At 39.8% G+C, this 22,120-nt stretch overlaps 1 protein-coding gene across 3 annotated transcripts; it reads right to left on the reverse strand.

The window, feature by feature from the left end:
• Positions 1-2,980: 2,980 nt before the first annotated feature.
• On the reverse strand, positions 2,981-22,094 carry LOC101171662 (calcium-independent phospholipase A2-gamma). Of its 3 annotated transcripts, XM_011475937.3 has the most exons (11): positions 22,011-22,087; positions 20,771-20,896; positions 19,285-20,554; positions 18,531-18,680; positions 17,496-17,647; positions 17,111-17,205; positions 15,920-16,091; positions 15,586-15,643; positions 15,156-15,350; positions 7,621-7,816; positions 2,981-4,582 (listed from the first exon to the last, which is right to left on the reverse strand). In XM_011475937.3, exons 3-11 carry the CDS (start codon positions 20,473-20,475, stop codon positions 4,314-4,316), a joined length of 2,478 nt encoding a protein of 825 aa, XP_011474239.1. In that variant the 5' UTR covers positions 20,476-20,554; positions 20,771-20,896; positions 22,011-22,087; the 3' UTR covers positions 2,981-4,313. The 3 variants fall into 3 exon arrangements, with proteins under 3 accessions (XP_011474239.1, XP_020559541.1, XP_023811444.1); XM_020703882.1 differs by lacking the exon at positions 20,771-20,896 and having other exon boundaries at positions 22,011-22,094; XM_023955676.1 differs by lacking the exon at positions 22,011-22,087 and having other exon boundaries at positions 20,771-20,940.
• Positions 22,095-22,120: the final 26 nt, after the last annotated feature.

The following is a 22,120-nucleotide window of genomic DNA, read 5'->3' on the forward strand; positions in this document are numbered from 1 at the left end:
AATCGCGGTTGGGTTCATGTACTTTGTGGAAAATATGTAGGAGGATGGTGCATAGTTATAAACAACACAAAAAATACAATTTTAAAGGGTTCAAGTCTTTCAACATGACACTTGTTTAAAGTATTTTAGTCCCCTCCATCATCTTTTTAATCCTTTTGAAAAGTAAGAAACAATACCACTAGTTCCTTCAAAATCAAAGCTTTTCTCGAAAGGACCTGAAGCTCCTCACCTGAATGTGCCTCACTGGGGAATGCCTCTCATTTTATCGCCTCCAGTTAAAACTAAATGTCTTCAAACTCATTTTAATATTCCTATAATTTCCCCATGGATTAAATCTGTCAAATACTCGGAAGGAATTATTCTTTATGGGTTCAAGGGCACAACACTTTAGAATATGGCACTTAAATTGCAAAACCCTATTAGAGAGGAAGCGGGAAGTCGTCTGCTATCGGGATCCAAAAGCATCATGCTCTGTAAAGTGAAGAGATCGAGTCACACCTGAGCTCTTTTTCTGTTATTTATTCACCAGTCTTCATGTTATGCCAACCACATTAACAAGACAACCACAAATTGACCTTGCCCTTGTCATAAGCTCTTTGTACATTCCCCCCATATCATCCGCTTCCCTAAAACTAATTAAGTGCAAATGAGTTGGGTTAATTTCCCTCAGAAGCTGATTGAAAAATGGAACTGAGGAGCACGCCCCCAGAGGAAGAAGAGATGAAAGCTAAGGTGGGAAAATAGCAGCAAACCAGATGACAGAGCTACTGACTCCTAACTCCCAGGCAGAGATGGAATGCTTTGTTTACGTTTGATGTGTAGCAATTTTACCGAAGGTGAGAAAGAAATCAAATTAGTGATGTAATTACCACTGGGCAACAGGTTCATGACTCAGATGTGATCACATCATCTCAGAGTGCTGAGTAATGACATTGTTGCGTCTCTGTGGCAGCCTTTGGCGTCTGTGTTTAACCATGTTCACAACAGCGAAAGCACAAACCTGACAAGTACTGACTTTATTCAGAACTGAGAAAACTGGAGAATTTTCTGTAACTCAGAGGTGTTAAAGGAAAAACAAAAACACCCTGATGTTGCAAATATTTACAGCAACACAAACATGTTTAAGACATTTTGCTGTAAATTTAAATAAAGGTTATTTTGAAATCTTTTTATTAATACTTTTTTTTGTGAAATGTTTTACGTTTTTTGTTGTTTTTTAAGATATAGACAATAAAATGAGTAACTCAGCTCATTGGCCTTGTGGTAGAGTGTCCACCCTGACACTGGAACGTCCTGCAAATCCACGGCCGGGTCATACCAAAGACTCTAAAAATGGGACCCAATGCTTCCGTGCTTGACACTCAGCATTGAAGTGTTGGATTGGGGAGTTAAACCACCAAATGGTTCCCAAGCTGTCTGCAGCTCACCGCTCCCCCAGGGGATGGGTCAAATGCAGAGAACAAATTTCACACTCCTAGATGTGTGAAAACTAATGGAACTTGACTTGTAACATTTCATATAATCTTCCACATAATCCTACAGTACAGTGATTCATGCAAATTCTACATTTCTTTTTTTTTTTACATTTTGACTCTTGAGTTATTTTAGATTTGCAATTTACCTCAGATCCAGTGTCATGTATAATGCACAACTTTTTCAATTCTTTTGAGCCCTTGATGCCTATTGATGCAAACGTCCATCATACCCATTTGGCACCAAAATTACAAAATTTACATAAAAGCAAAAACAAAAGTGATTTTTTTATTCATGGAAATAAATTCAGGCATCGAAAAAAACTCAACTTTAAATATGATTGCTTGAGGTTGCAAAAGTGTAAGAATGTGGCCCTTTATTTTATTTTAATAATATATTTTTTTCTTAATTTTATTACTAATAGCCCTTTTCCCAATTAATATTAGAACAAGGTTATTGCTATTCTTAATTTCCACCACTTTTCCAATTGAGGGACAAATAAAGGACTTCTAAATCTTATTCAGTAGATACAAACTAAAGTAAAAAAAAAAATTCCTCACAAAGTACAGAGTGATTCAGCAGTTTTCCAGCCATTGCAGTTGATAAGAAATGTATATAAATTGCCTAGAGCAGATTGTGGATTTAGATGCTTCTGCGGGTGCATGGTGTGCTGAGGCTGTAAGTCCACACTGCAGTCAGAGTGGGTTTGAATCTCAGCCTGTCACCCTTCACTATGTCACTCCTCTTCCTCCTTCACCCTGTCTTGTCAAGCTACTGTCAAATAAGGACCACTAGAGCAAAAAAAAAAAACAAATCGGTCTTAAGAAGACAGCAAAAAGTTTGGTGGGAAGCAAGTGCCATTTCATTTAGCAGGACTATTAATGCAGCCAAGTGAAACCTGACAAAATAAAAATTCATCTCACTAACTAGCTTTAGCAGAAAATATGAGATCCTATGACTCTCCAGGGAATTCTTAATAAGATTGAAAGTATTTATTTCTACATACTACTTCTTTTGAAGTCTCACTTCAAATAAAACAAGAATTTTGAATGTAAAGAGCCTAGATGCCTGCATCCCCCTCAGTGTTTATGTGGTGATGGGGGGGGGGGCTGACAGCGGACCTTGTTTACGCTGGAGGGAGCCGCGATCCATCACTGGATCAGCAGAGTTGCTTGGCTGTGCCTGAGACCAGCCTTGAACTGCCATCTCATCTCACCTAACTCCTGCTTATGACAGGCAGCTCAGGGATGAGGCCGGGAATAGCATTCCACTGACAAATGCGGCCCTGCTTTCAGCATATATTTGAGATAGAAGTTTTAAAAAAAAAGACAGGAAACAAGTACGGTCACTCTGCAGATGAGAAATGTTTGACTTAAGAGTCAGAGTGATAATGATGACTCAAAAAAGTACAATAAAGTTTTGTTTGAACTTGGGAGGATCCCCAAACTGTGAGGGACACCAACACCCTTATCCCCCCATTACATAATAATTAGGAGGCAGAATACAGTAGGGTTGAGTGATGGGTTTAATTACATTCTTAAACCGTTTTGACACAAAGCCAACAAGAAAAAAAAAAGGGAAATTCCATGAATTTAGATGATTTCTGCAATTGCCTTTTTGCAGGTCCCTCATGAGTGACTGACATTGTGTTAAACAGTACTTTAAAGCCTGGAAAAAGCATATTTCCAGTATACTTTCATCAAAAGCATGGAGCAGGAAATCAATGCTACTTTTTCACTATTGAAAGTCCTGCAACAACTTTAAACAATTTAAAAAAACATCCTTTAAAATAAATCCAACGTGATAACGGAACACATCATAGTTCAAGGACACAAACACAAGACTTCAAGGTAGACGGAGAAGCTTTTGTGAAAAGGCATCAAAGGGAATGGGTGCATGGGGGGTGCATGCTGAAGGTGCAGAATAGAACAAGTGAGGAGCCTGCAGGGAATCCACCAGGCAACATCAACGAGAACACACAAACGGCTCAAACAACTGAGCTCTAAATGCCGGAGAGTTAAAACAACCAAACATCCTCTGGACGGTCTCACCACTGCGATTCTTCTTTTAAATGAAAGTTATAGTATATGTAATACTACAACCACAAACGCTTTAAACAAAGTTTATGGTTAGCTGCATCTTTATTGTATACACTTTCGTAAAAAAATCATAAATAATTTATCTTTAACCATTAACATTGTTAATTTTTCTGTTTTCCAGTGTTACAAACTGAAAGTCACTTTTTACACTTCATTTTATAGTCTATCTACACATAGGTGTGAAAAATGGGACAAACAGGTTTGTGAGGATTTTACAACCTTTGAAAGCAAAGTTAAACATTTAAAAGTGTTTTATTTTGAAAAAAAGAATTTGCGAGAAGAAAAAGTATACTTCTCAACAGCAGTTAAACTCATCAGTAAAGTAATGATAAAGATTTTTAAAACATCTACCGGTAGTTACTTTACTGAGGAGGCAGAGCCTGAACTTGTAGGGAATATCAGCACATAAACCAAAAATGCTCATAGTTTTTGTCTCTCTTAATATAATGTATAGCCAGTATTTAAGGTAAATTAACATTTGTTGGTAAAATTCTTCAAGAGTATTAATAAATATCAAGAATAATCAGATCATTACCTAAAATGTTTGAGGTAAAACTTACAACTTCCTAAAACCGATGTTACTTTCAAAATAAAGTATCCAAGTAGAACTAAAAATCAAGTGGTTTGATTAGTGCCTTCATACAGTGTTTCTCTAGCCTGTAGTAAAACAAAGTATTATTTTATTATTTTATATTCACACATAGTGAACGATTTTGCTGTAAAATGGGAACTTGTGTGGATCTATGCCTTGAAAGGCAGATGCTGGTACATGTCAGCCTTAAGTCTGGCCCACTCAGTCATCCTCTGGATAGCGGTTTTCTCTCGCGTGAGAATGGCTGCAACCTTTTTAATCTTTTCTTCGTTTCTCTCCAAATACCGGAGGCCCTCTGCCTGGAGTAGGTTCAGCTTCTCATGGCGGCTCTCATCCATGGAGATGTCTTCGTTAAGGAATGGGTTGAAGCGGAAGTAGGTGTTGGGAGGAAGGAAGGCGTCCAGCATGGCGTGAACCTCTGGAGGACAAAAGGAACGTCAAAAGACCACACAGGTAAGAAACATGTTCCAGAGGGTATAAACATGTATCCACTGCTTTGCAGCGGCGAAGGGCATTCATGGTCTGTCAGCTCTCACACAGCGTTACGTTTGGAACCAAAGTAAACGCCTGAGGCTCAGAGTGTGAGGTAGTTCTGACAGAAGATGCCTGGCTTGTCAGTCAGAGCTGTTTTTGTTTGATTTGCATGATTGGTTTTAAATTACCAGCATGCAAACCCGCCTGAACAAGACTGTAGAAGCTTATCTTGAGAATATGAACAGAGCGTTATCGACTGTTCATCGCCAATCGCTGCATCTTGAAATGTTTAACACCGACAAGTTCACAGAAAGGGAAAGCAGCGACAACAAAATTCCTGAGAACAAAAACCATTTCAAAGCAAGGTTTAAAAAAAATGGTGTGCTAAAACCCTTTTCATTTTATAGCTGAAGAGTTGTTTCTTAATCTAAATGAGATTATGAAGGATTATCTAAACAATAGTGGATTGTTCTCTCCACCTACATGTGTTTAAACATGAATATAACATATTCTACTAGTAGTCGAGCACCAACGACAACAGTTGTTCTTTTCAGGGTAAATTCAATCAACTTCTTTTTAAACAGCTACCATAATAAAGCAGTGTGAGGACAGGCATGTAGTAACTGGATAGATGATCTCTCAGTCGATGGATTCTGCATGATAAAAACAGGACCTGAAGTGGGACTGGAGTTTTGCCTAACACCAAAACATTCAGTAAATATTGGTTGGAGTGGACAAAGTGACACCTGAAGCTCTGTTGGCTGCACTGGGCTCATCAAAAAGCCCCGCTCCTAGAAATGTGCCAATGTGAGTTGTAGCAAAATAAAAACAATCCAGTCTTTTTACCCCAGAGATATCACGGATAACAGCAAAAACCCTAATAGACGTCAATAAAGCTTCAGATGCAAGAATGTTCAGAGGTTTAGTGTGAGAGTCAAAACAGAATCAGACTCATCTGACACCTGCCTCCAGTGGTCTTTGGAGGTACTGCAACATATGCAACTTCCTGATTTGCGTTAAATACAGTAATAGAAGCTGTGGGCTTCATGAATGACCACTTTATTTAAACCCAAAAAAAGTACATGTCAGGTTGATAAATACAAAACACGCATTTACAAGATTTCCCCACACATGCTCACTCTGGAATGAAAATGATCCAAATATCATTACGTATGACACACAGTCCATCAGAAGTTTGAGACCACTCTGATGTCTCATTCATTTTCAATAAAATTGAGAGTAATGTCTAGTTGCACTGTGAAATAAAAGGATAGTTGCAAATACAAAATTTTAGTATTATTACAAGCCATTTATTGGAATTTTCCATCTTGAACTGGAAACAATTACTTTGATAGTTGGGATGTGTTGATACTTTTGACCAATAGTAGGTCAGTTATATATCCCACCACATTTAGCTCCGTGCTACAATCTCTTATATAGGCCAGGAAATAGCCTTAGTATTGTGTAGTATGTGTATATGTGTAGTAAAACCAAAAATACTTATGAGCACAGTTACAACTTAAATATAATGTTTTAAACATAAATATTTTTGATTTAACGACAAAAAAAGCTAAAAAGTTAGAATGAAAACAACAAGGGGAAATGTCTGGAGCTCTCTTTACTTTATCAGTCCAGATAAAAATATTTAAAAAAAACAGTACAGCTAATGTTTTTGAACAACAAAGTTCACCAACAAACTGCGGGGTGTTTTCCAAGATTGAACCAGTGTTAAAGGGGCATCTCATCTGGGTGACAAAACTGCTTCCATGCAGCAGCAGGGAGGAGGCAGAACCAAATTCAGGCCCAGCAGAAGGGACCATGTTAGGAGGTGATAAGGACATGAAAGCAGTGCTGCACAGCACCACCATGAGATCAATCTGAGACTAAGTCAATGTGGAGAGCTCCCTTTATCAGTGATAACAGGAAGCGGTCTGCCCCTTAAGGGTATAAGCCATCTTATTGGTAAACAAATAGTCCAAATATTACTCTGTTTACTTTATCTTTTTCTATTTTAATCATATAAAATAAATGCACAATTTTGGACTTTGATGATGAGCAAAGCTGTTATTAGACACGAGACTGATGCATCCTTAAAGACCACTTTAATGAAAATGATGGTTTTGGTGTTTTAATTTTCTTGTGGCATTTTTCTAATGATGGTGGACACATTTACAGAAAATTAAGCTCAAAATTGCATTTCTGAATACGTCTTTACTCAAATTGTTGAGAATCAGGGGCAAACGAAAAAATGCTGAATGAAAAAGCTTGTAGCTGTGACGTAGGTGCTACAGTCAGATCCCTGCTCTGCTCTATCCTGATGTATTCTCTTGTGGACAACTAGATCCATGCATGTTTTCATTTTCCTTGTCCGACCTGGCATCTTGCTGGCATATTGCCTGCACTTTTTGTTGCACCCGTAATGTTAGATTGGGGTTGTAAGGGGCTGTAAGCTAGTGGGATAGAGTGTAAACAAAGGGATGATGGCAAGTGGGGTAAGGCTTACACTGCCCACAACTCAGAGGCAAATCTCCAATGAACCACTGTCACTCTTGAGCAACCCTACTCATTCCTAGTCTTCAAGATCTACCACCCTGTCTGTTTTCCAGCTCTCCCTGCACTGCTTGCTGCTGATTACCTGGACCAGGTGTGTTCAATCAGTCAGAATGTGGAGACATCTGATTGAGCTAATCAACAGCTAGCAGAGCCGAGAGAACTGGAAAACAGTCGGGTGGTAGATCTCAAGGAAAAGGAATGAGAAGCCCTGCTCTGCAGAAACTATATCCTCAAAAACGACACAAGTTTTAGGATTTTGGCTAAAAATCATCATAATTAAAAGACCAGTTTTAGTACTTTAGGAAACAAAAGTGTTAAACACATTTTTCAAAAAATATCAAAAACAGAAACTGTACATTTCTAGTTTCTTTACCACTCAAGACAAATCAGAATATATTCATAAAATAAGCATTCATTAGCGCTGCTTACCCTCTGTGTCTGTGGCACTGCTGATTACGTTGGTGAGTTTGGTTTTCAGACTGGTGTATGTGGCATTGTTCTTCCCGGGGGTTTCGAAGCGGCCCGTGCCGAGAGAGACCACACACTCCACGGGCGTGTCGGGCCACAGGCATTTGCACTCATGGATAGCAAGGGCCGTGGGGTTGTTGATCAGCAGGCCTCCGTCCTGCACACAAACCGGTAGAGGACACTTTACTTGCAGGTTTCTGCAGAAACACCATATGAACGTACAAATACAGAAGCTCCAATACATAGCCGGGAAGCCTCAATTTCCTCCTAGACTTGCTTTGAAATACACCAAAAAACCACACAGGAGTGCTTTTAATTTGTATCCATATTGTACTCAAAGCAGTGGGGGAGCAACTGGAGCGTCTGTGGGGATTGTTGAATAGGCATGAGGCTGAGGGGCCGCGGGGCTGCGAGCTGGCAGCAGGATCAAACACACAAGGGCCAGTTCTCATTAAAGAGAGGGGGGGGGGCTGGGGGGGGAGTGTAAGTGTCTTGGGACACCGTGGAGAGATGAACGCCTGTTATGCGTCTGCACGTACGTGGATGTTTGATGGAAAGAATATCCCTCGTTTAGTCGATGCATATAATGCAGTGGGTGGAACAGGGAGTATGCTGCACTGGTTCACACACTCTGGGAATACGGGAGGGGTCGGCTCATCTTTCCGGTATACACCAGCTCTCTTACAGCCATTTAGAACAGAAAGTGAGGGAGACTAAAGTTTGCTCATAATCTAAAGAGACAGAGGTGCAGGACCATCCAAAATGTAGCAAAAAATAAATACCTCAAAAAAAGTATGTCTTACTGCGAACATTTAAAACTTTGACAGATTCTCCTAAGCCTGCTTTCAAGTGTGGACTTCCAACAAGGTCACTCCTGAGTGGTTCTCAAAGAACTTTTGAAAAAGATGGATTCAGACCATTGTCTGTCATTTTCAGCGATGTTGTTCTTATGGGAGTATTAGTTCAAGAGGCAGCCAGCGCATGAGAGGGTGGCTAAGATTGGAGTCCTACAAAGAGGGATTCACGCCACCACAAAGCCTGAAAGAAGTGCTGAGGTAGCCCTTTCTCCAAAGCATGTCATTAGGCCCCAGCAGGAACAAGAAATGAGTCAAAGAAAAAAAAGCTTTTTGGATTAGAATTGCTCCTAATAGAGACTTGGAGCAACTTGCTGCAGAGGGACATAAGATGAACCCAGCTGGGAAGAAAAACAGCTAGGCAGTTTTCTTATCGCTCACGCCACTCTGCGAGGCTCCATTTTCCAAACCCGTTGGCAATTATGGTGACAGCCAGGGTCCAGTTATGTGTTCTTTGTGCTGACGGCCGCAGGCGAGTTTCACAGGAACAGCGGACGACCATACACCATGTGCCAACCCATGTGACACTTGAAGCCAACTGTGCCATGGTCGTATACGCTGGTGGCTGAGTGCCACGGCTGGTCTCCATTTCAGGGAAGCGGCTCAGAAAAACCACGGCCTCAAAGGAGAGTCTGCTACTTGACACTGGAGGCACCCTGTGCTGTTGGAAGAATGGCTTAAAGGATCTTGATTTACTGAAGGGGGCAAAAGGAAATGCTGACGATTTACACATTTTTATTTAAAAATGCAGTGCAAAAAATGACACATTTGAGTAACCACTTTTTTATTTTTATACTGTAGCTTTAAAAAAAAAAAGTTCTGTGTAAAAATACCTACAACTCAAGTTGTGCACCATATAAGGAAAATGAGTGAGGTGAAGTTCATTTCCATTGATTAGACCCCTTTCTGATGCAGCCATTTGTACACAATTAATCTCTTAAGGGTTCAATTCCACTTGAATTTTGCCTTTGTGAAATACACAATTATGTCTTCTTAATTGATTTAAGGAGAACAGACAAGAGTTCTAATGCTCTAATGTCTGATTTACATAATGGCTGCTGAATATCATTTTTAAATATAGTCAGTTTTCCAACAAAAATTATGCCCCCCCCCCCCCCCCCCCTCAGCATTTTACATTATCTCATACAGATCTGCCTCTTTAAAGTTTAAGTAATATAATCATTTTTGTTGTAATGTAGAAGAACTTTGGCTTTTTTGCAATGAAAGGACAAGAGAGACAAAATTTTAAATCCATCCATTCCAAAGACTGAAATTATGTTTTAGCTATTAATGTTCTAATTTAAGAAAAAAGTAAATGTATTTAACTCATAATGTAACATAATTGTATTTTGATGTCAGTAAAATACATCAACTTGCATGTATTTACTTTAATAATTGTGATCATGATAAAAATAATTTTAGTAGCATAAAATCTAATTATTACACCAAATATTGCTAGCCTTTTTAGTTCATGCATTCTTACATGTCATTAATAAAAAGTTCCCAAACTTAGGAAATGCTTTTTTGAGTACTATTTCACAGATTCTTTTTAAAGTAAAGCTTGCTGCAGGCACCGCTTGCTTGAAGGTATTACCTACAATTCTGTTATTTATGACATCAGTCAAGAGGCTGATGAATGACACATAACTCCAGCTTTCATCCTAAATACCAACTGGAAGATGCATCAATAAATCGCTGCACTTTAAAAACCTGGAAAACTCAGCATTTAAAATGAAAGATTTTCCTGCCTCCGTTGTTTATAAACCCTTGGAGACTTCATGATCTGTTCTCATAGACCATAATTATACAAATATTTCTATATTTTTATTTTTTATTCTTCTGGCAACTACAATAGTAACTAATTGTTTGGATAAGGTTGCTGAACTAATAATGGGCTTTAATTTGCATTATCTGACCTTTTCTAATAAAGATTTCATGACGAGCTACAGCGCCAACGAGCTATTATTATGAAAACTATCTGAAAGGGAGGCCCCCTTTTTTCCACACTATCCCTTTTCAAATATGGAAAAAGTGTTTGAATATATGCCTTGAATAGTTAAATGAATAAAACTTGCTGCTTTTGTGGGCTTATTGACACTGTGGTTTTCAGGCGGCTGTGGAGGCTGATTTGATTAAGAAGGAGGTGCTATCATAAAGATCACTAGAAGTCATTTCATGCTCCAAAGTATGTCCGCTCCCATTAGTCAGACACAAAACATTGTCTTCTTGTGGCTCTCTTTATCTCTGCTGGGGTGTGAGCTGTGGGTAAACACAGTGCCCTGAGTCAGTTTAGATTGATTCTAAAAGACAGAGAGCTTTTGACATCCGTCTGCTGTGGGATTTTTCACTGCAGCTTCACTGAGCATCAGCGGGTTTTCTCCTTTGCATCTCTGACAGGGATGGAGCTGCGTTACGACTTAAATCAAACTTGTTCGCGAGGTTCCTTTTTTGTAACTAATTTTATTACTTTAGCAAATCTGAGAGAAAATAATATTCTGAGAAATCTTATTTTGATTCTGAAAAGTAAAATTAAGGGCAAAAATAGAAATAATAGAAATGACAGGAAGATAAAGGTCTCAATTGTAATGGGATAAAATATGTTTGCTCGTCTGTTCCTTGACACTGAATCGTGACTCCTTAAAGGTTGTCATTGTGATGAGCAAGGATGTGACTGACACCTCTGTGTGGAGCTCCACTCAGGTCAAAGGTCTTCATGCTATATTATGCAATTACGCTGACTAGTTCTCTTCTTGGCTTCACAAAGCCCAAAGGTCGCAATGAGGTTTAAATCATCTTCCTTTTGCCATAAACTGATGAAGAGAAATGCAATCCATCTGTGAGACTGCTAGCTTTGCCTCAGGCGTGCAGGGTAAAAGAAAAAAAGACAGGCCATGGTTGTTCACCTTTTCCCACACAGAAACGCACAAGTACACATGAACACCCAGAATTGAAACGATTAATCATCCCTGCTGGGTGTATCCACTCAGGTGGAGTGGTACAGACGAGTGCAGAACCCCTTCACATTTATTTAGTCTATGTTCTTCTCTGATTTTATGCACAGATTCACAAAATAAAAAATAAAGAAACATCATTTGGTTCAACTGAAGGAAAGTTTTCACTCCATTTTCATGCCTGTTTTCCTTGGATGTGTGACTAAACACTGACTCACCTTCCAAACAATTCCTGTACAAGATTTAGGTCAAAGAAACAACACCTAAAGTAGAAGTAGATCAAATTCAAGAGAATCCTTTCACCGGTTCTTAAAGTCCCACTCTGATCATCCTTTGATCTATTTTAAAGTGGTCTTTTGATTATGACGACATCGTTTTTAGCCAAAGTAAACAAACGGTTGTTTTCTAGGACAAAGTTTCTGCAGAGCAACAGTGGTTTATTATAAATTCACCTCTGAGTTTTGGGTTGGATCATTGGCGCAGAGCAACCACGTCCTCATTACTGAGAGCTCTCTGTTTACACACTGTCCCCGCTAGCTCACAGCCCCTCACACCCCCAACCTAACATTACCTATTTCAAAAATGGCGAGCCATTTTGGAGCTATCCAACCAGACAGTTTTGAGCCAAAAGCCAGCTTAGATGGGGAAAACGAAGACGTACATGGGTCTATTTGTCTGCAAATGGAAAGTAGCAATGGTGCAATTTTCACCTTACGGCAATTTTCTTTTTAAATGTCATCCATTATCAGAAAATGCCGCAAGAATGATTTTAAAATCACCAAAAACAGAAGTTTTAATAAAGTGGATCTTTAAAGGTTTGGAGACTGTTGGAAGTGTGTGTAGCTCCAGAGAAGTCAGATGGAGAAAAGAAAAGTTTTTGTCATCTTACTGATCAAATTAAAAAAAGTCCTGGGCTGCTCACCACTTTGATTCCCAAACATGTTCTTTCAGAGCTTCTCCACAAAACAAAAACCTATTAAAATTTAGCACAACAGCATCTGCAACATTTATTCTCTTTTCCCATATTTAGTCAAATTAACATCAATCTCCAATCTGAGGGGGAAAATGTGCCCGCAGCAAGGCTAAGATGTTTTAGATCCATCTTTCAACAACCCTGGAGCCAAATTCTGAAGGCTTAACACAGTGAGACAGAGCTGGGATGAGAAAGTGACTAAAAACGGATTTTAGTCGTGAAGCTGCAGCACTGTTTGAGCAAAACCCTCATGAGTAATGAATGTGCAACCATCAGCAACAATTTGACCTGAACTGGCCTGACGAATGAGAAGAAGGAAAAACTAAAGATTGTAGAGTGTTTTTCTTTTTGTGGCTGTATATCGGAAAAGCAATTGAACATGTTTTTTTCTTCTTTGAATACTCCCAGCAGCCGCTTTTGATGCCTTCTTGGGCAGAAGCATGAAATCTGTTCATTCATTAGAGAGGAAAACCATGAGGGCAGATCTGACCCGCTCCATCTGCGACCGTGTGAAGTCTTTCTGTCGAGCGTCGTGCCGTGGCGGCGCTCTCATGAGGTCACACCGGGGGTGGTGGCCCGCAGGTTTTATGCCTCCCATTAAACGCTGGCAAGATCGGGCACATAATAAGCGACTCATTCCACCCCATCGCCTGAAGAGACGCCATGGCAACGAGGCAGAAAAAAACAAAAAACTGTGCCCTCTTCTCCATTGCGCAAGTGCCATGGCATCCCCCGCTTGACATCTGAGGACTTTAGGAAAAAGATAACTGAGAGCTTTAAAGAGGAACGTACACCTCCTCCTTCTGTCTCCTCCATTTGTCTTTTTTTTCTCCTTTGCCCCCCTCCCCTCCATTAAAGCATTCTCTTCAAAGCTGCTGTAGCTTATGTCAAGGCTTTGATAACACCAAGAGTGCTCTCCTTCCTCCAAACTCCAAATCTCTTCAGCCACATTGGCTGCATCTACAGTCGAGCCTCTGTAGTTTTTATCGTCCCGGTCGGCGAAATCACAGACGCATCAATGAACAAATCAACTTCTTTCAGACTCTTGTTGGAAAATTCTGGCCGCCGCTCTCACCGCACAGCTTGACGACTCTTCCCTTCGCCGCACAAAAGGCTGACTGTTTTGCCTTAGCTGGAATTAAGTAGAGAAATCTGTGGGCATCTGGAGGAAAGACAGTGATGACTTTTTCTCCCGGGAATCCTGACATCATTGGGACAGCATGCTGCACTGACCGCAGGTTTCCAGTAAATAAAACTCAAACAGTGGCTTTTTTTAAAGAACAAAAAAAAAGAACATTAGTTCAATACCCACTCTGATGAAAATAGGGTTTTTTGTGTTTTTTAAAGTCCCACTCCCATCATCTTTTGATCTATTGTAAAGTGTTCCTTGTGTTTTTTTATTGCAAAAATGCAGTTTTTAACCAAAAACAACAAAAAACGGTGTCCTTTTTAAGGACATAGTTTCTACAGAGCGGTAGTTGTTCATTAGAAATTCAACTCAGAGGTGTGGACAGGACAATTGGCATGGGGCAACCCTTCCCCTACTTCCCGTCATCAACTTGTTTACACCCAAAAAAAACAACAAAACGCATTTTTGAGTATGTCTTTAACATGTTCTCGTCATGGTGGACATTATTATTTCTTTATTCAAGTTGTGGCAAATCAGGACCACGTGAAAAAATGCTGTGTGATAAAGATTGTAGTTGTGACATTGGTAGGGCACAAGCGTCCTGCTCCGCTCCATTCTGATGCATCCACTTGCAGACAAACAGATTCATGTTCGTCTTTGTTTTCCTCGTCTGAGCTGGTGTCTGGCTCAAAAAAAGTACGGCCATTTTTGTTGCACCAGTAACGTAAGCTTGGAGGTATGAGGGGCCGTAAGCTAGCATAAAGAGTGTGTTAACAGAGAGCTCTGTTATGGATGATGGGAAGGGGGTTGGGGTTTCTTCTCCCCAAAAGTGTGGGAGAAGCAACTGAATTTGTAACCAACTATTGCCGCTCTGCAGAAACTATGTCCTAGAAAATGACACACAGGTTTTTTATGATTTTGGCTAAAAGCTGCGTAATCATAATTAAGAGACCACTGGAAACGTTTTTGAAAATAGTATGTTTAGATATCAGATATGCAAAATGATTTAACACTTCAGCAGACTTTAAAGGCAACTTTTTGTCTGTCCTTTTAGGGGTTCATCCACTCATCGGCTCTTTAGTCCTGAGAGTTTCCCATCAAGGCACACAGCTTATCCTTCTGATATAAACAAAAGCCTGTAGGCTGAGCAGCAGTTGACATCTTCTCCATTCAGCTGTTCTTTGAGAGCCAATGAACAATGATGAACTGTCCGACTGTAGGGGTTATGAACTCAGAATAAAATACCATCATATTCAATCTTTGTGTGTTTGTGTGTATTTGATCGAGTCTTCTGCCCTTCCCGAGTGCCTGAGTGCAGAACAGACGAGAAGATCGATCTGTAATGACTAATGGTTTTTGTTCAGGTTCTGATGGCTAATGCATGCACCAAAGATGGCTGAAAATGTGTTTCCACATCTCTGATCCAGATGTCCAACAATAAACTCTGAAGTGACTGCCATCATACTGACGTGTCGCATAAAGGTCCTCATGTTTTTAGCTGAATACTGATTTTTTTTTTTTTTAAATTAACTGCGCGATTCATTATCGTAGCAACCCTCTAAAATCTGCCTGGTGGCGATGTGACTGACCTGGTGCAGATCGCCCCCTAATGTGAACTCCTGGAAATAGCCAGGGGCTGCAGATGATGCTCGGGTGGCCTGCCATAGCTGGTGCTGGCAGCCCCCCAGGTAATGCGAGCGCACCCCTGGCAGCAGGTTGTAGTTCCTGAACACATAGGCCTTTAGAGGAAGACCCCTGTTCACAATGGTGCTCACCGCTGCCACCTACAGGTGCAGAGCACAACATTTCATGCTGGCTTTTCGTTACAAAACAACAGGAACTGATGTGCGGCTGACATTGTGACAGATCATAAACATGTCTGCTCCCTCGAGGCTAACAGAGGACTGAAGCTCTTATGTTTCTTTAGGCACACTGCCTCAAATGTTTGAAATATTCCTAAAGAAGCAGACAAACAGAACAGCATGGGATCATGATAAAAAAAGATCTTCTAAAGCTCACCTTGGGGCATTCTGGATTTCTTGAAGTTTCCACCAAGAGGCAAGACCCCATTTTTTCTCTATTGTAGCAAAAAAAGAAATGTTTCATTTATTTACTGCTTCAAATTAAGACGATATTACCCTTCTAAAACTTACTACAGTCATTTAGAGATACATGTAAGCATTCCTTATTTGATAAAGCATGAATGCCAAAAACAATAACTAATAAAATTGATTGACTGATCATAAAAGGCAGTACTAAAAAAAACAAGACCATTATTTTGAAAGGCTACATAGCAATTGCTTTCTGCTAGTCTAAGTAGAGCAACCGGCCTGCAATATCCAGTGGAACTGACTTGAGGATGTTCTCCCATGCTTCGCTGTCATAAAAAGCGTGGCTCCAGCTCATCTTCATCGTCCCGACAATCACGTTTTGCTTGAACACGTCCGATCCCAGCTTCCTGTAAATCTCATCGCAGTCCTTCACGGGGATTTGATGCACGCCGAGCATGAAGCCCAGGATGGCGCCTGAGAAAGAGCAAACTTCTTAAAGAATGAAACCAACAGAGGCAAGTAACCACATTATTGGGTTACTCATAACAGGAAGTCAGTAAAACTCCAAAGTGTCAGATTAGCTTTTAACATACTGGCAAATTTGTAAGCTTTTATGGCATCTTCCGTAAAATTACCCATGAGGTATCACTTACAGGGTAAGGCTGACAAGAAGATAATTAGCTAAAAGATTAACTGTCAGGAATACTATTACGTTTTGATCAGATATTTACAAGAAGAGAATGGAACTGATGTAGCTATCAAAAAAAATAAAATCTGCTCTTTGTCACAACCAAAGAGTGCCAACACAATTGCTTTGCCACACCAGTGTTATACCAGCAAATATGGTCTTTCCTAAATACTAATAAAGCCAGAAAGATGAGGCCCAGAGTGGTATTAAATATGTGAGCATCGTGTGATCTGCCAGACAGATTCGATTACTATTTGACAACATTAATTAGGTCCGATTACGAAGCTCCAGTGCTGTTTGGAGGAGATGAAGCCTGAAAGAGGAGAACCTGAGATCAACAAGCTTTAAACCAGCGACTGCAATTCCTCATGAGCTCCATGTATAAAATGAAGGGTCTTTATTTGCTTTGACAGGAAAAACACTAAGTTGTTGAGGACATTTGGAAGATAAACCACGCCCCCTGGTGGTTTTTCTACGTACTAAAATGTTAATCTACTTGGAAACAGAAGGTTAGCAACCATTAGATTCTCAGTTTAACCAATTTATAAAACTAAACTAAACATAATAAAAGAAACTCTTCATGTGTTATTTTTTGATTGTTTTGATAAAAAACAACTCGACTTATGGGCTGGGGGTGGGCTTTTGATGAAAATTAGGTCAAAGTAAAAGCAGAGCAACAAATGGGTCACTGAGTGATCCGTGCTGTCAATCCAGCCGGCGCCGTGTGTGGCATGTTGCACTCCGCTTGGATAATCCACATCTATGCTGCTGTGGGCACAGAAATAGGGCAGTGGGGCAAACATACCTGTGCTGACGCCACAAATGTAGTCAAACAGCTTGTAAATGGGTTTGCCAGTAAGTGCTTCCAATCTGTGCAAAGTCTGAAGAGCAAGAAGTCCCCTAAAAATACAAGAAGCAGTAAATAAGTGTGATACCAGGAGCCGTCACATGAAGAATTGAAGCTTTTCACCACGTCATGAACACATCAAATTAACACTTTGGTTGTTTGTGAGCGCTGTAAAAATACTTTTGCTTTTACGAACATTCTAATATGACTGCATGTGCAACAAACACTATTTAAGTTATTGAAGAATTATGCAGTCCAAGAAGTTAAAGTTGTGTTTTTAATCCACAAGAAATAAAGGGTTTCTACCAGAAAAACAGATCAAAGGCATGACTATTTCTCGTACCTTAAACCTCCTCCATCGATGGACAAGACGCGGATGCCTCGTCCCCGAACCGGTTTCTGATAGCCAATTAGCGCCAGAGCTTCTCTGACTGCTGCTCTTAAGCCTGCGTCGTTGGCCTGCATTAAACGCAGGAGGCAAGGAATCGCTTTCTCCTGAGAAAAAGAAAAAGGGAAAAAATCCCCAGTGGAAAATAAATTAAATATACCAAACTTCCTGTTCAATGAATTAGGGTAAAACTCAGATGTTAAAAGAAGCTAGGACTTGTTGAGATCAGAGTTAAAAGTAAAAGACAACTCATAGAAACTACTAATATTATGTGAAAAACATCACACAGGTTTAATGTCCTTCACACCAAACCCCTAACACGCTGCATTTTTGTTCATTTTAATCTAAAACTCATAGAAAGTAAAAGTTTCTCGCCTGATGATTTTCTTCAAACTGGAAGCTGAATGACAGTATAGTGCTGCTCATAGGCTATTTACAGAATATGAATGCAATTATCTATGCTGTTTATTTTCAAAAATAATGAGGAGCATGTCATATTTTTTACATTTAGAAAGCAGTGGGACAATTACCTGTCAAAAGATTATAATTCATTCTATTATTGCAAGATACCTATGGGCAAAGGGATATTGCTTTAATTCATTCAGATTGAAGCAAATTCATGTTCTTCTGTAAACAACTACTACAGTTTCCAACTAAAAAGAGTCTGAGTCAGAAAGGTGGGGACAACAGCAGCTGATTTAAAACATTTTCTGAAAAAAAAAACAGTTTGATTTTTATGATGCAGGTTCTGGTTTAGATTGCCTTTTCTAACTATTAGCTAGCAGCATTTTAAAGGCTTAAAATTCTTAAAATTTCACTACAAAGTAGAGACTTAATAACTGTCAACACGTGTAGCTTCCAGTAATTTCACACACATCTTTGTTTACATACATTCATTTTTGGCAGCAGAGTTTAACGTTGGTTTTGTCTGGTGATAAAACTCACAGCACAATCATCATAAATAGAATTTTTTTAGGGAGGATTTCTCACCTTTACTGCAACAATACGAGTGTCTGGAAACTCCAGGAGGTGGTAACTTAAATCCTCCACCCTGCTGATGTAAACTCGAACATCAGATGCTCTGTAGAGGGCCTGGACCAAAGCCCGCGTTCGGTTGTCCACGCTCACCCTGGCAATAATCTAAAAGACGCACAATAAAGTAAAAGATTTTGTTCTTTTAAATTGTGGATTCTGAGCTAAAACATCCCATTGATTCAGCAGACACACAAATCTGCAAGTCATAAGTTGTAAAAATGACTGTGCTAATGCTTCAAAAATTAAAAAAATTAATTATTAAAAAAGATTTCCAAATCACCTTAATAAAAAAAAAATTCTCAATGTGAAAATGTTAATTATGTGATACTAAAAACTAAGTGTTCCAACAGGTGGAAAATAAATTGGATTTATTTTTTTTAAGTATAAACACTATACATGCTGTCTGCAGACATGTATCATCCTACAGAGTTATTTTTGAAGGCAGATTCCCGGAACTGAAGTAACAAAGAAATCCATCAGCTGCCCAGTGTCAGCATGTAAACAAGCAGCCTGCTGTAACACATCTCAAATGCAGGATACTGTTGTTTTATTTAAATAGCAAATAAAAGAGCTAATATCCTCTTTGAATAAACTTTAAGGTTTGAAAACAAACAAAAAAGTTGAAATATGTCAGGAGAAAGCTGACAAAGTTTCTATATAAACAATACTATGAATGCTACATAAATGATTGTTCTGTTAGCAAATATACCTTTTCCCGCTGAAGCTGAAGTTTTTTGGCCTTTTCCTCTGCTCCCATCTGCTCCTTGTTAACGGTTGCCTCGATCGGTTTCACTTGAAGAGCCTCATGCTTCATCTCCTCGCTTGCAGAACTTTTGGCTTCTCTTGTCCGAAACTTAGGAACAAAAGGAGCGATGTAGCTGCCGACAAATGCCTGAACGGTGGGGGCTGAGGATGACAGGTATTGTCCGAAGCTCTTTTTGGAGGACGGAGGTGTGGGGCGAGCAGTTGGAGCGGGTTTATTAGAAATCTGGGCGAGGTTTGAAGTTTGTTGATCCTGGGGGAGAGATGGGAAGCCTTCTTTAATGTCCTTTATCTGATCCTGAGTCTTTGTGTCGCTCCCAAAGTATGTGTTGATGTGGTGAGCAAGGTAGGTGTACGTTTCATCGAGGCTGACAGGGAAAGTGCTGGGATGGAAAAGTGCTGGGGCTTCTTTGGGAGCTCTGCTTCCGCTCTCTGTGTGGTTTAGTAGTGGAGAAGGCGCGATGAGCTTCTTGGCACAACTAGCTTTGACAACGGAGACTGTGCGTCTCAGCTTTTTCTCATGAGCATCGGAGACAGTTACAATGGCAGCAGTGACAGTGACTTGAGTAGATGTATGAGGATGAGTAGAGGTAGTGGCCTTCACATCAACTGGAGCAACCGATGTGGAAACGCTGGCTGAAGATAGATCTGGGGGAGTTGGTGCTGTGGTTGCTTTAGAGGGAAGGGCACCATCAGTGGAGGGAGGTGTAGATTCACTACCTGTCAGGCTTTTAGCTGGGGCTTCATTTGAACCTTTAGATTTGATGCGGGACATGATGGACAGAAGGTCAGCTTGAGTCCCGCTCACAGCCTTGGACAAAGAGTCCACTGTACTTCTAAAGCGAGACATATGTTGACTGAGACCAGCTGACCACTTTGAGGTTGAAGCGTTCAAACACAAACAACTGGTGTGGAGTCCAACGCGTTGCTTGACGTGGTTAGCTCTACAAATCCATCCTCTTCTGTTCCTGACCCTGGAGTGATGAAAGTGCCTGAAGCTCAGATAACCAGCACTGTGGGGAACATCAACGCCCGGTACTATGAAAAATGATCCAGCTGCCCGGTGAGCAAAAGGTGGCAGTTTATGAGTCACTCTGTTTACTTTCACCCAGACATTAGGAGCCCAACTGTGATTCATGCTGATTTCCGAGGAAATTTTGAGTCCGGCATCAATCAAGAAAATGTTGCGTCCGTTCTTCTGCCATCAGATCAAGTCACTAAAATTAGTATAAGACACAAGGGGGAGAAATAAATAAATAAACTATGTCACATAAACAGCAAAATACATTTTAATTTGGCTTTTGAAATCGATTTATAACATAAGAAAAACAATTTACTGCCATACATACAGCTAAATACTCGATGTAACTAGCTAAGCTAGCTACATTGCTAGCATCATGATTAAAGACTACACAAAGTTTAACAAGCCGTACCAGCCGTTCTTTAGGTGTCACTTCATCAAAAGATTAGCCCTCCTTCCATTTCATTATGTCTTCTCTCTTCGTGAATGAGTCTTATTCCGTATCGCCATTCGAAACTGTCTCCTGGTCTGAATGTTTCTAGAACGGTGTGAAGCGGTGTCGGTCAACAGAAAAACAAGGGTCACGTGACTCTTTATCTCTTTCACTATTGGTCATTAAAAACTGGCCCATAAATGGAGTGCGTTGATTGGGTGGTGATTTTTTTCCGCATTTTTTTCCTCCCTTGAACACAACATACGATTGACACGAATAAACATGAATAAACAAGAGGCAACATCAATGAATTAAATGAAACATGTAAATAAAAAAGTCTATTCGATTGATGATAGCTTCCGTATTTGTAGAAGAATCAAATAAAAATCTATTTTAGTTCGATAAAAAAAATACGTATTAGAAAAGATAAAGGTGAAAAATAGTTATTTTTCCACACAGAGGCAATCATAAGAGCTGTGCAGAAAAGGTAAAAAAGCAGTAGTGGGCCGTCAGGGCCTTCTCTGAATGCCTAAGAAATATCAGAATCATGTGGTAATTATATTTTGTCCATGGATACTTATTAAATTATTCCAAAAGGTCTGTCCATTCCGTTTTATTGTGTTTATGATGGTTATGCTGCTTCCAGACAGACACGTATTTTCACATTGGAGCATTTAACCAATCGCATTTCAGCTGTCTTTTGTTGCTAGACAGGGTCAGAGCTAAAGAGGCCTCCTCAACCTGTTCTGAAGAGAAGACCGCAAGGAGATCAGCTTGATGGTACTAAAATGTTCTCTCTGTTAATAAAAACCGTGACGTGGTGGTGTGTTGAAAAACCAATTAGAAAAGTTATGAGAATCTGACCAAAAAGTATTTTTTCCGCCAAAAATCCAGACTTCCACTCTGTAAAACCAATACAACTCAAGTTTTAGAACGGTAAGCATTACAGTTCCAAACACAGTTAAACGTAGAGCTAGGCAGCCAACTACAACATAGAAGTTGAAGATGGGAAGATTTGAGATATTATAAGAAACTGTGACTTCTGAATTAAAGCTAAAAGTCTAATGACACAAAAGATTCTGCTGTGAGTTTTGGGGCGCCACATAAATATATGGCTACTTATATCTATTAATAAATAGTAAGAAACTTAAAAAAATTAAAAATGCTGTTTTCAATTTATAAGTTAAACCTGGAAGGAACCAAAGTAGTGGTTATTTACCGTAAAACCGTTGACCATGCTGTGCTTCTACCGTATCTCTATAGATAAGCGCCTTTTGTCCCCATTTTTCATCCGTTGTTACCATGGAAACAACTCACTGTTTGGTGTAA

Source organism: Oryzias latipes, chromosome 6 (assembly GCF_002234675.1).
Source record: "Oryzias latipes chromosome 6, ASM223467v1".
Classification (NCBI taxonomy): Eukaryota; Metazoa; Chordata; class Actinopteri; order Beloniformes; family Adrianichthyidae; genus Oryzias; species Oryzias latipes.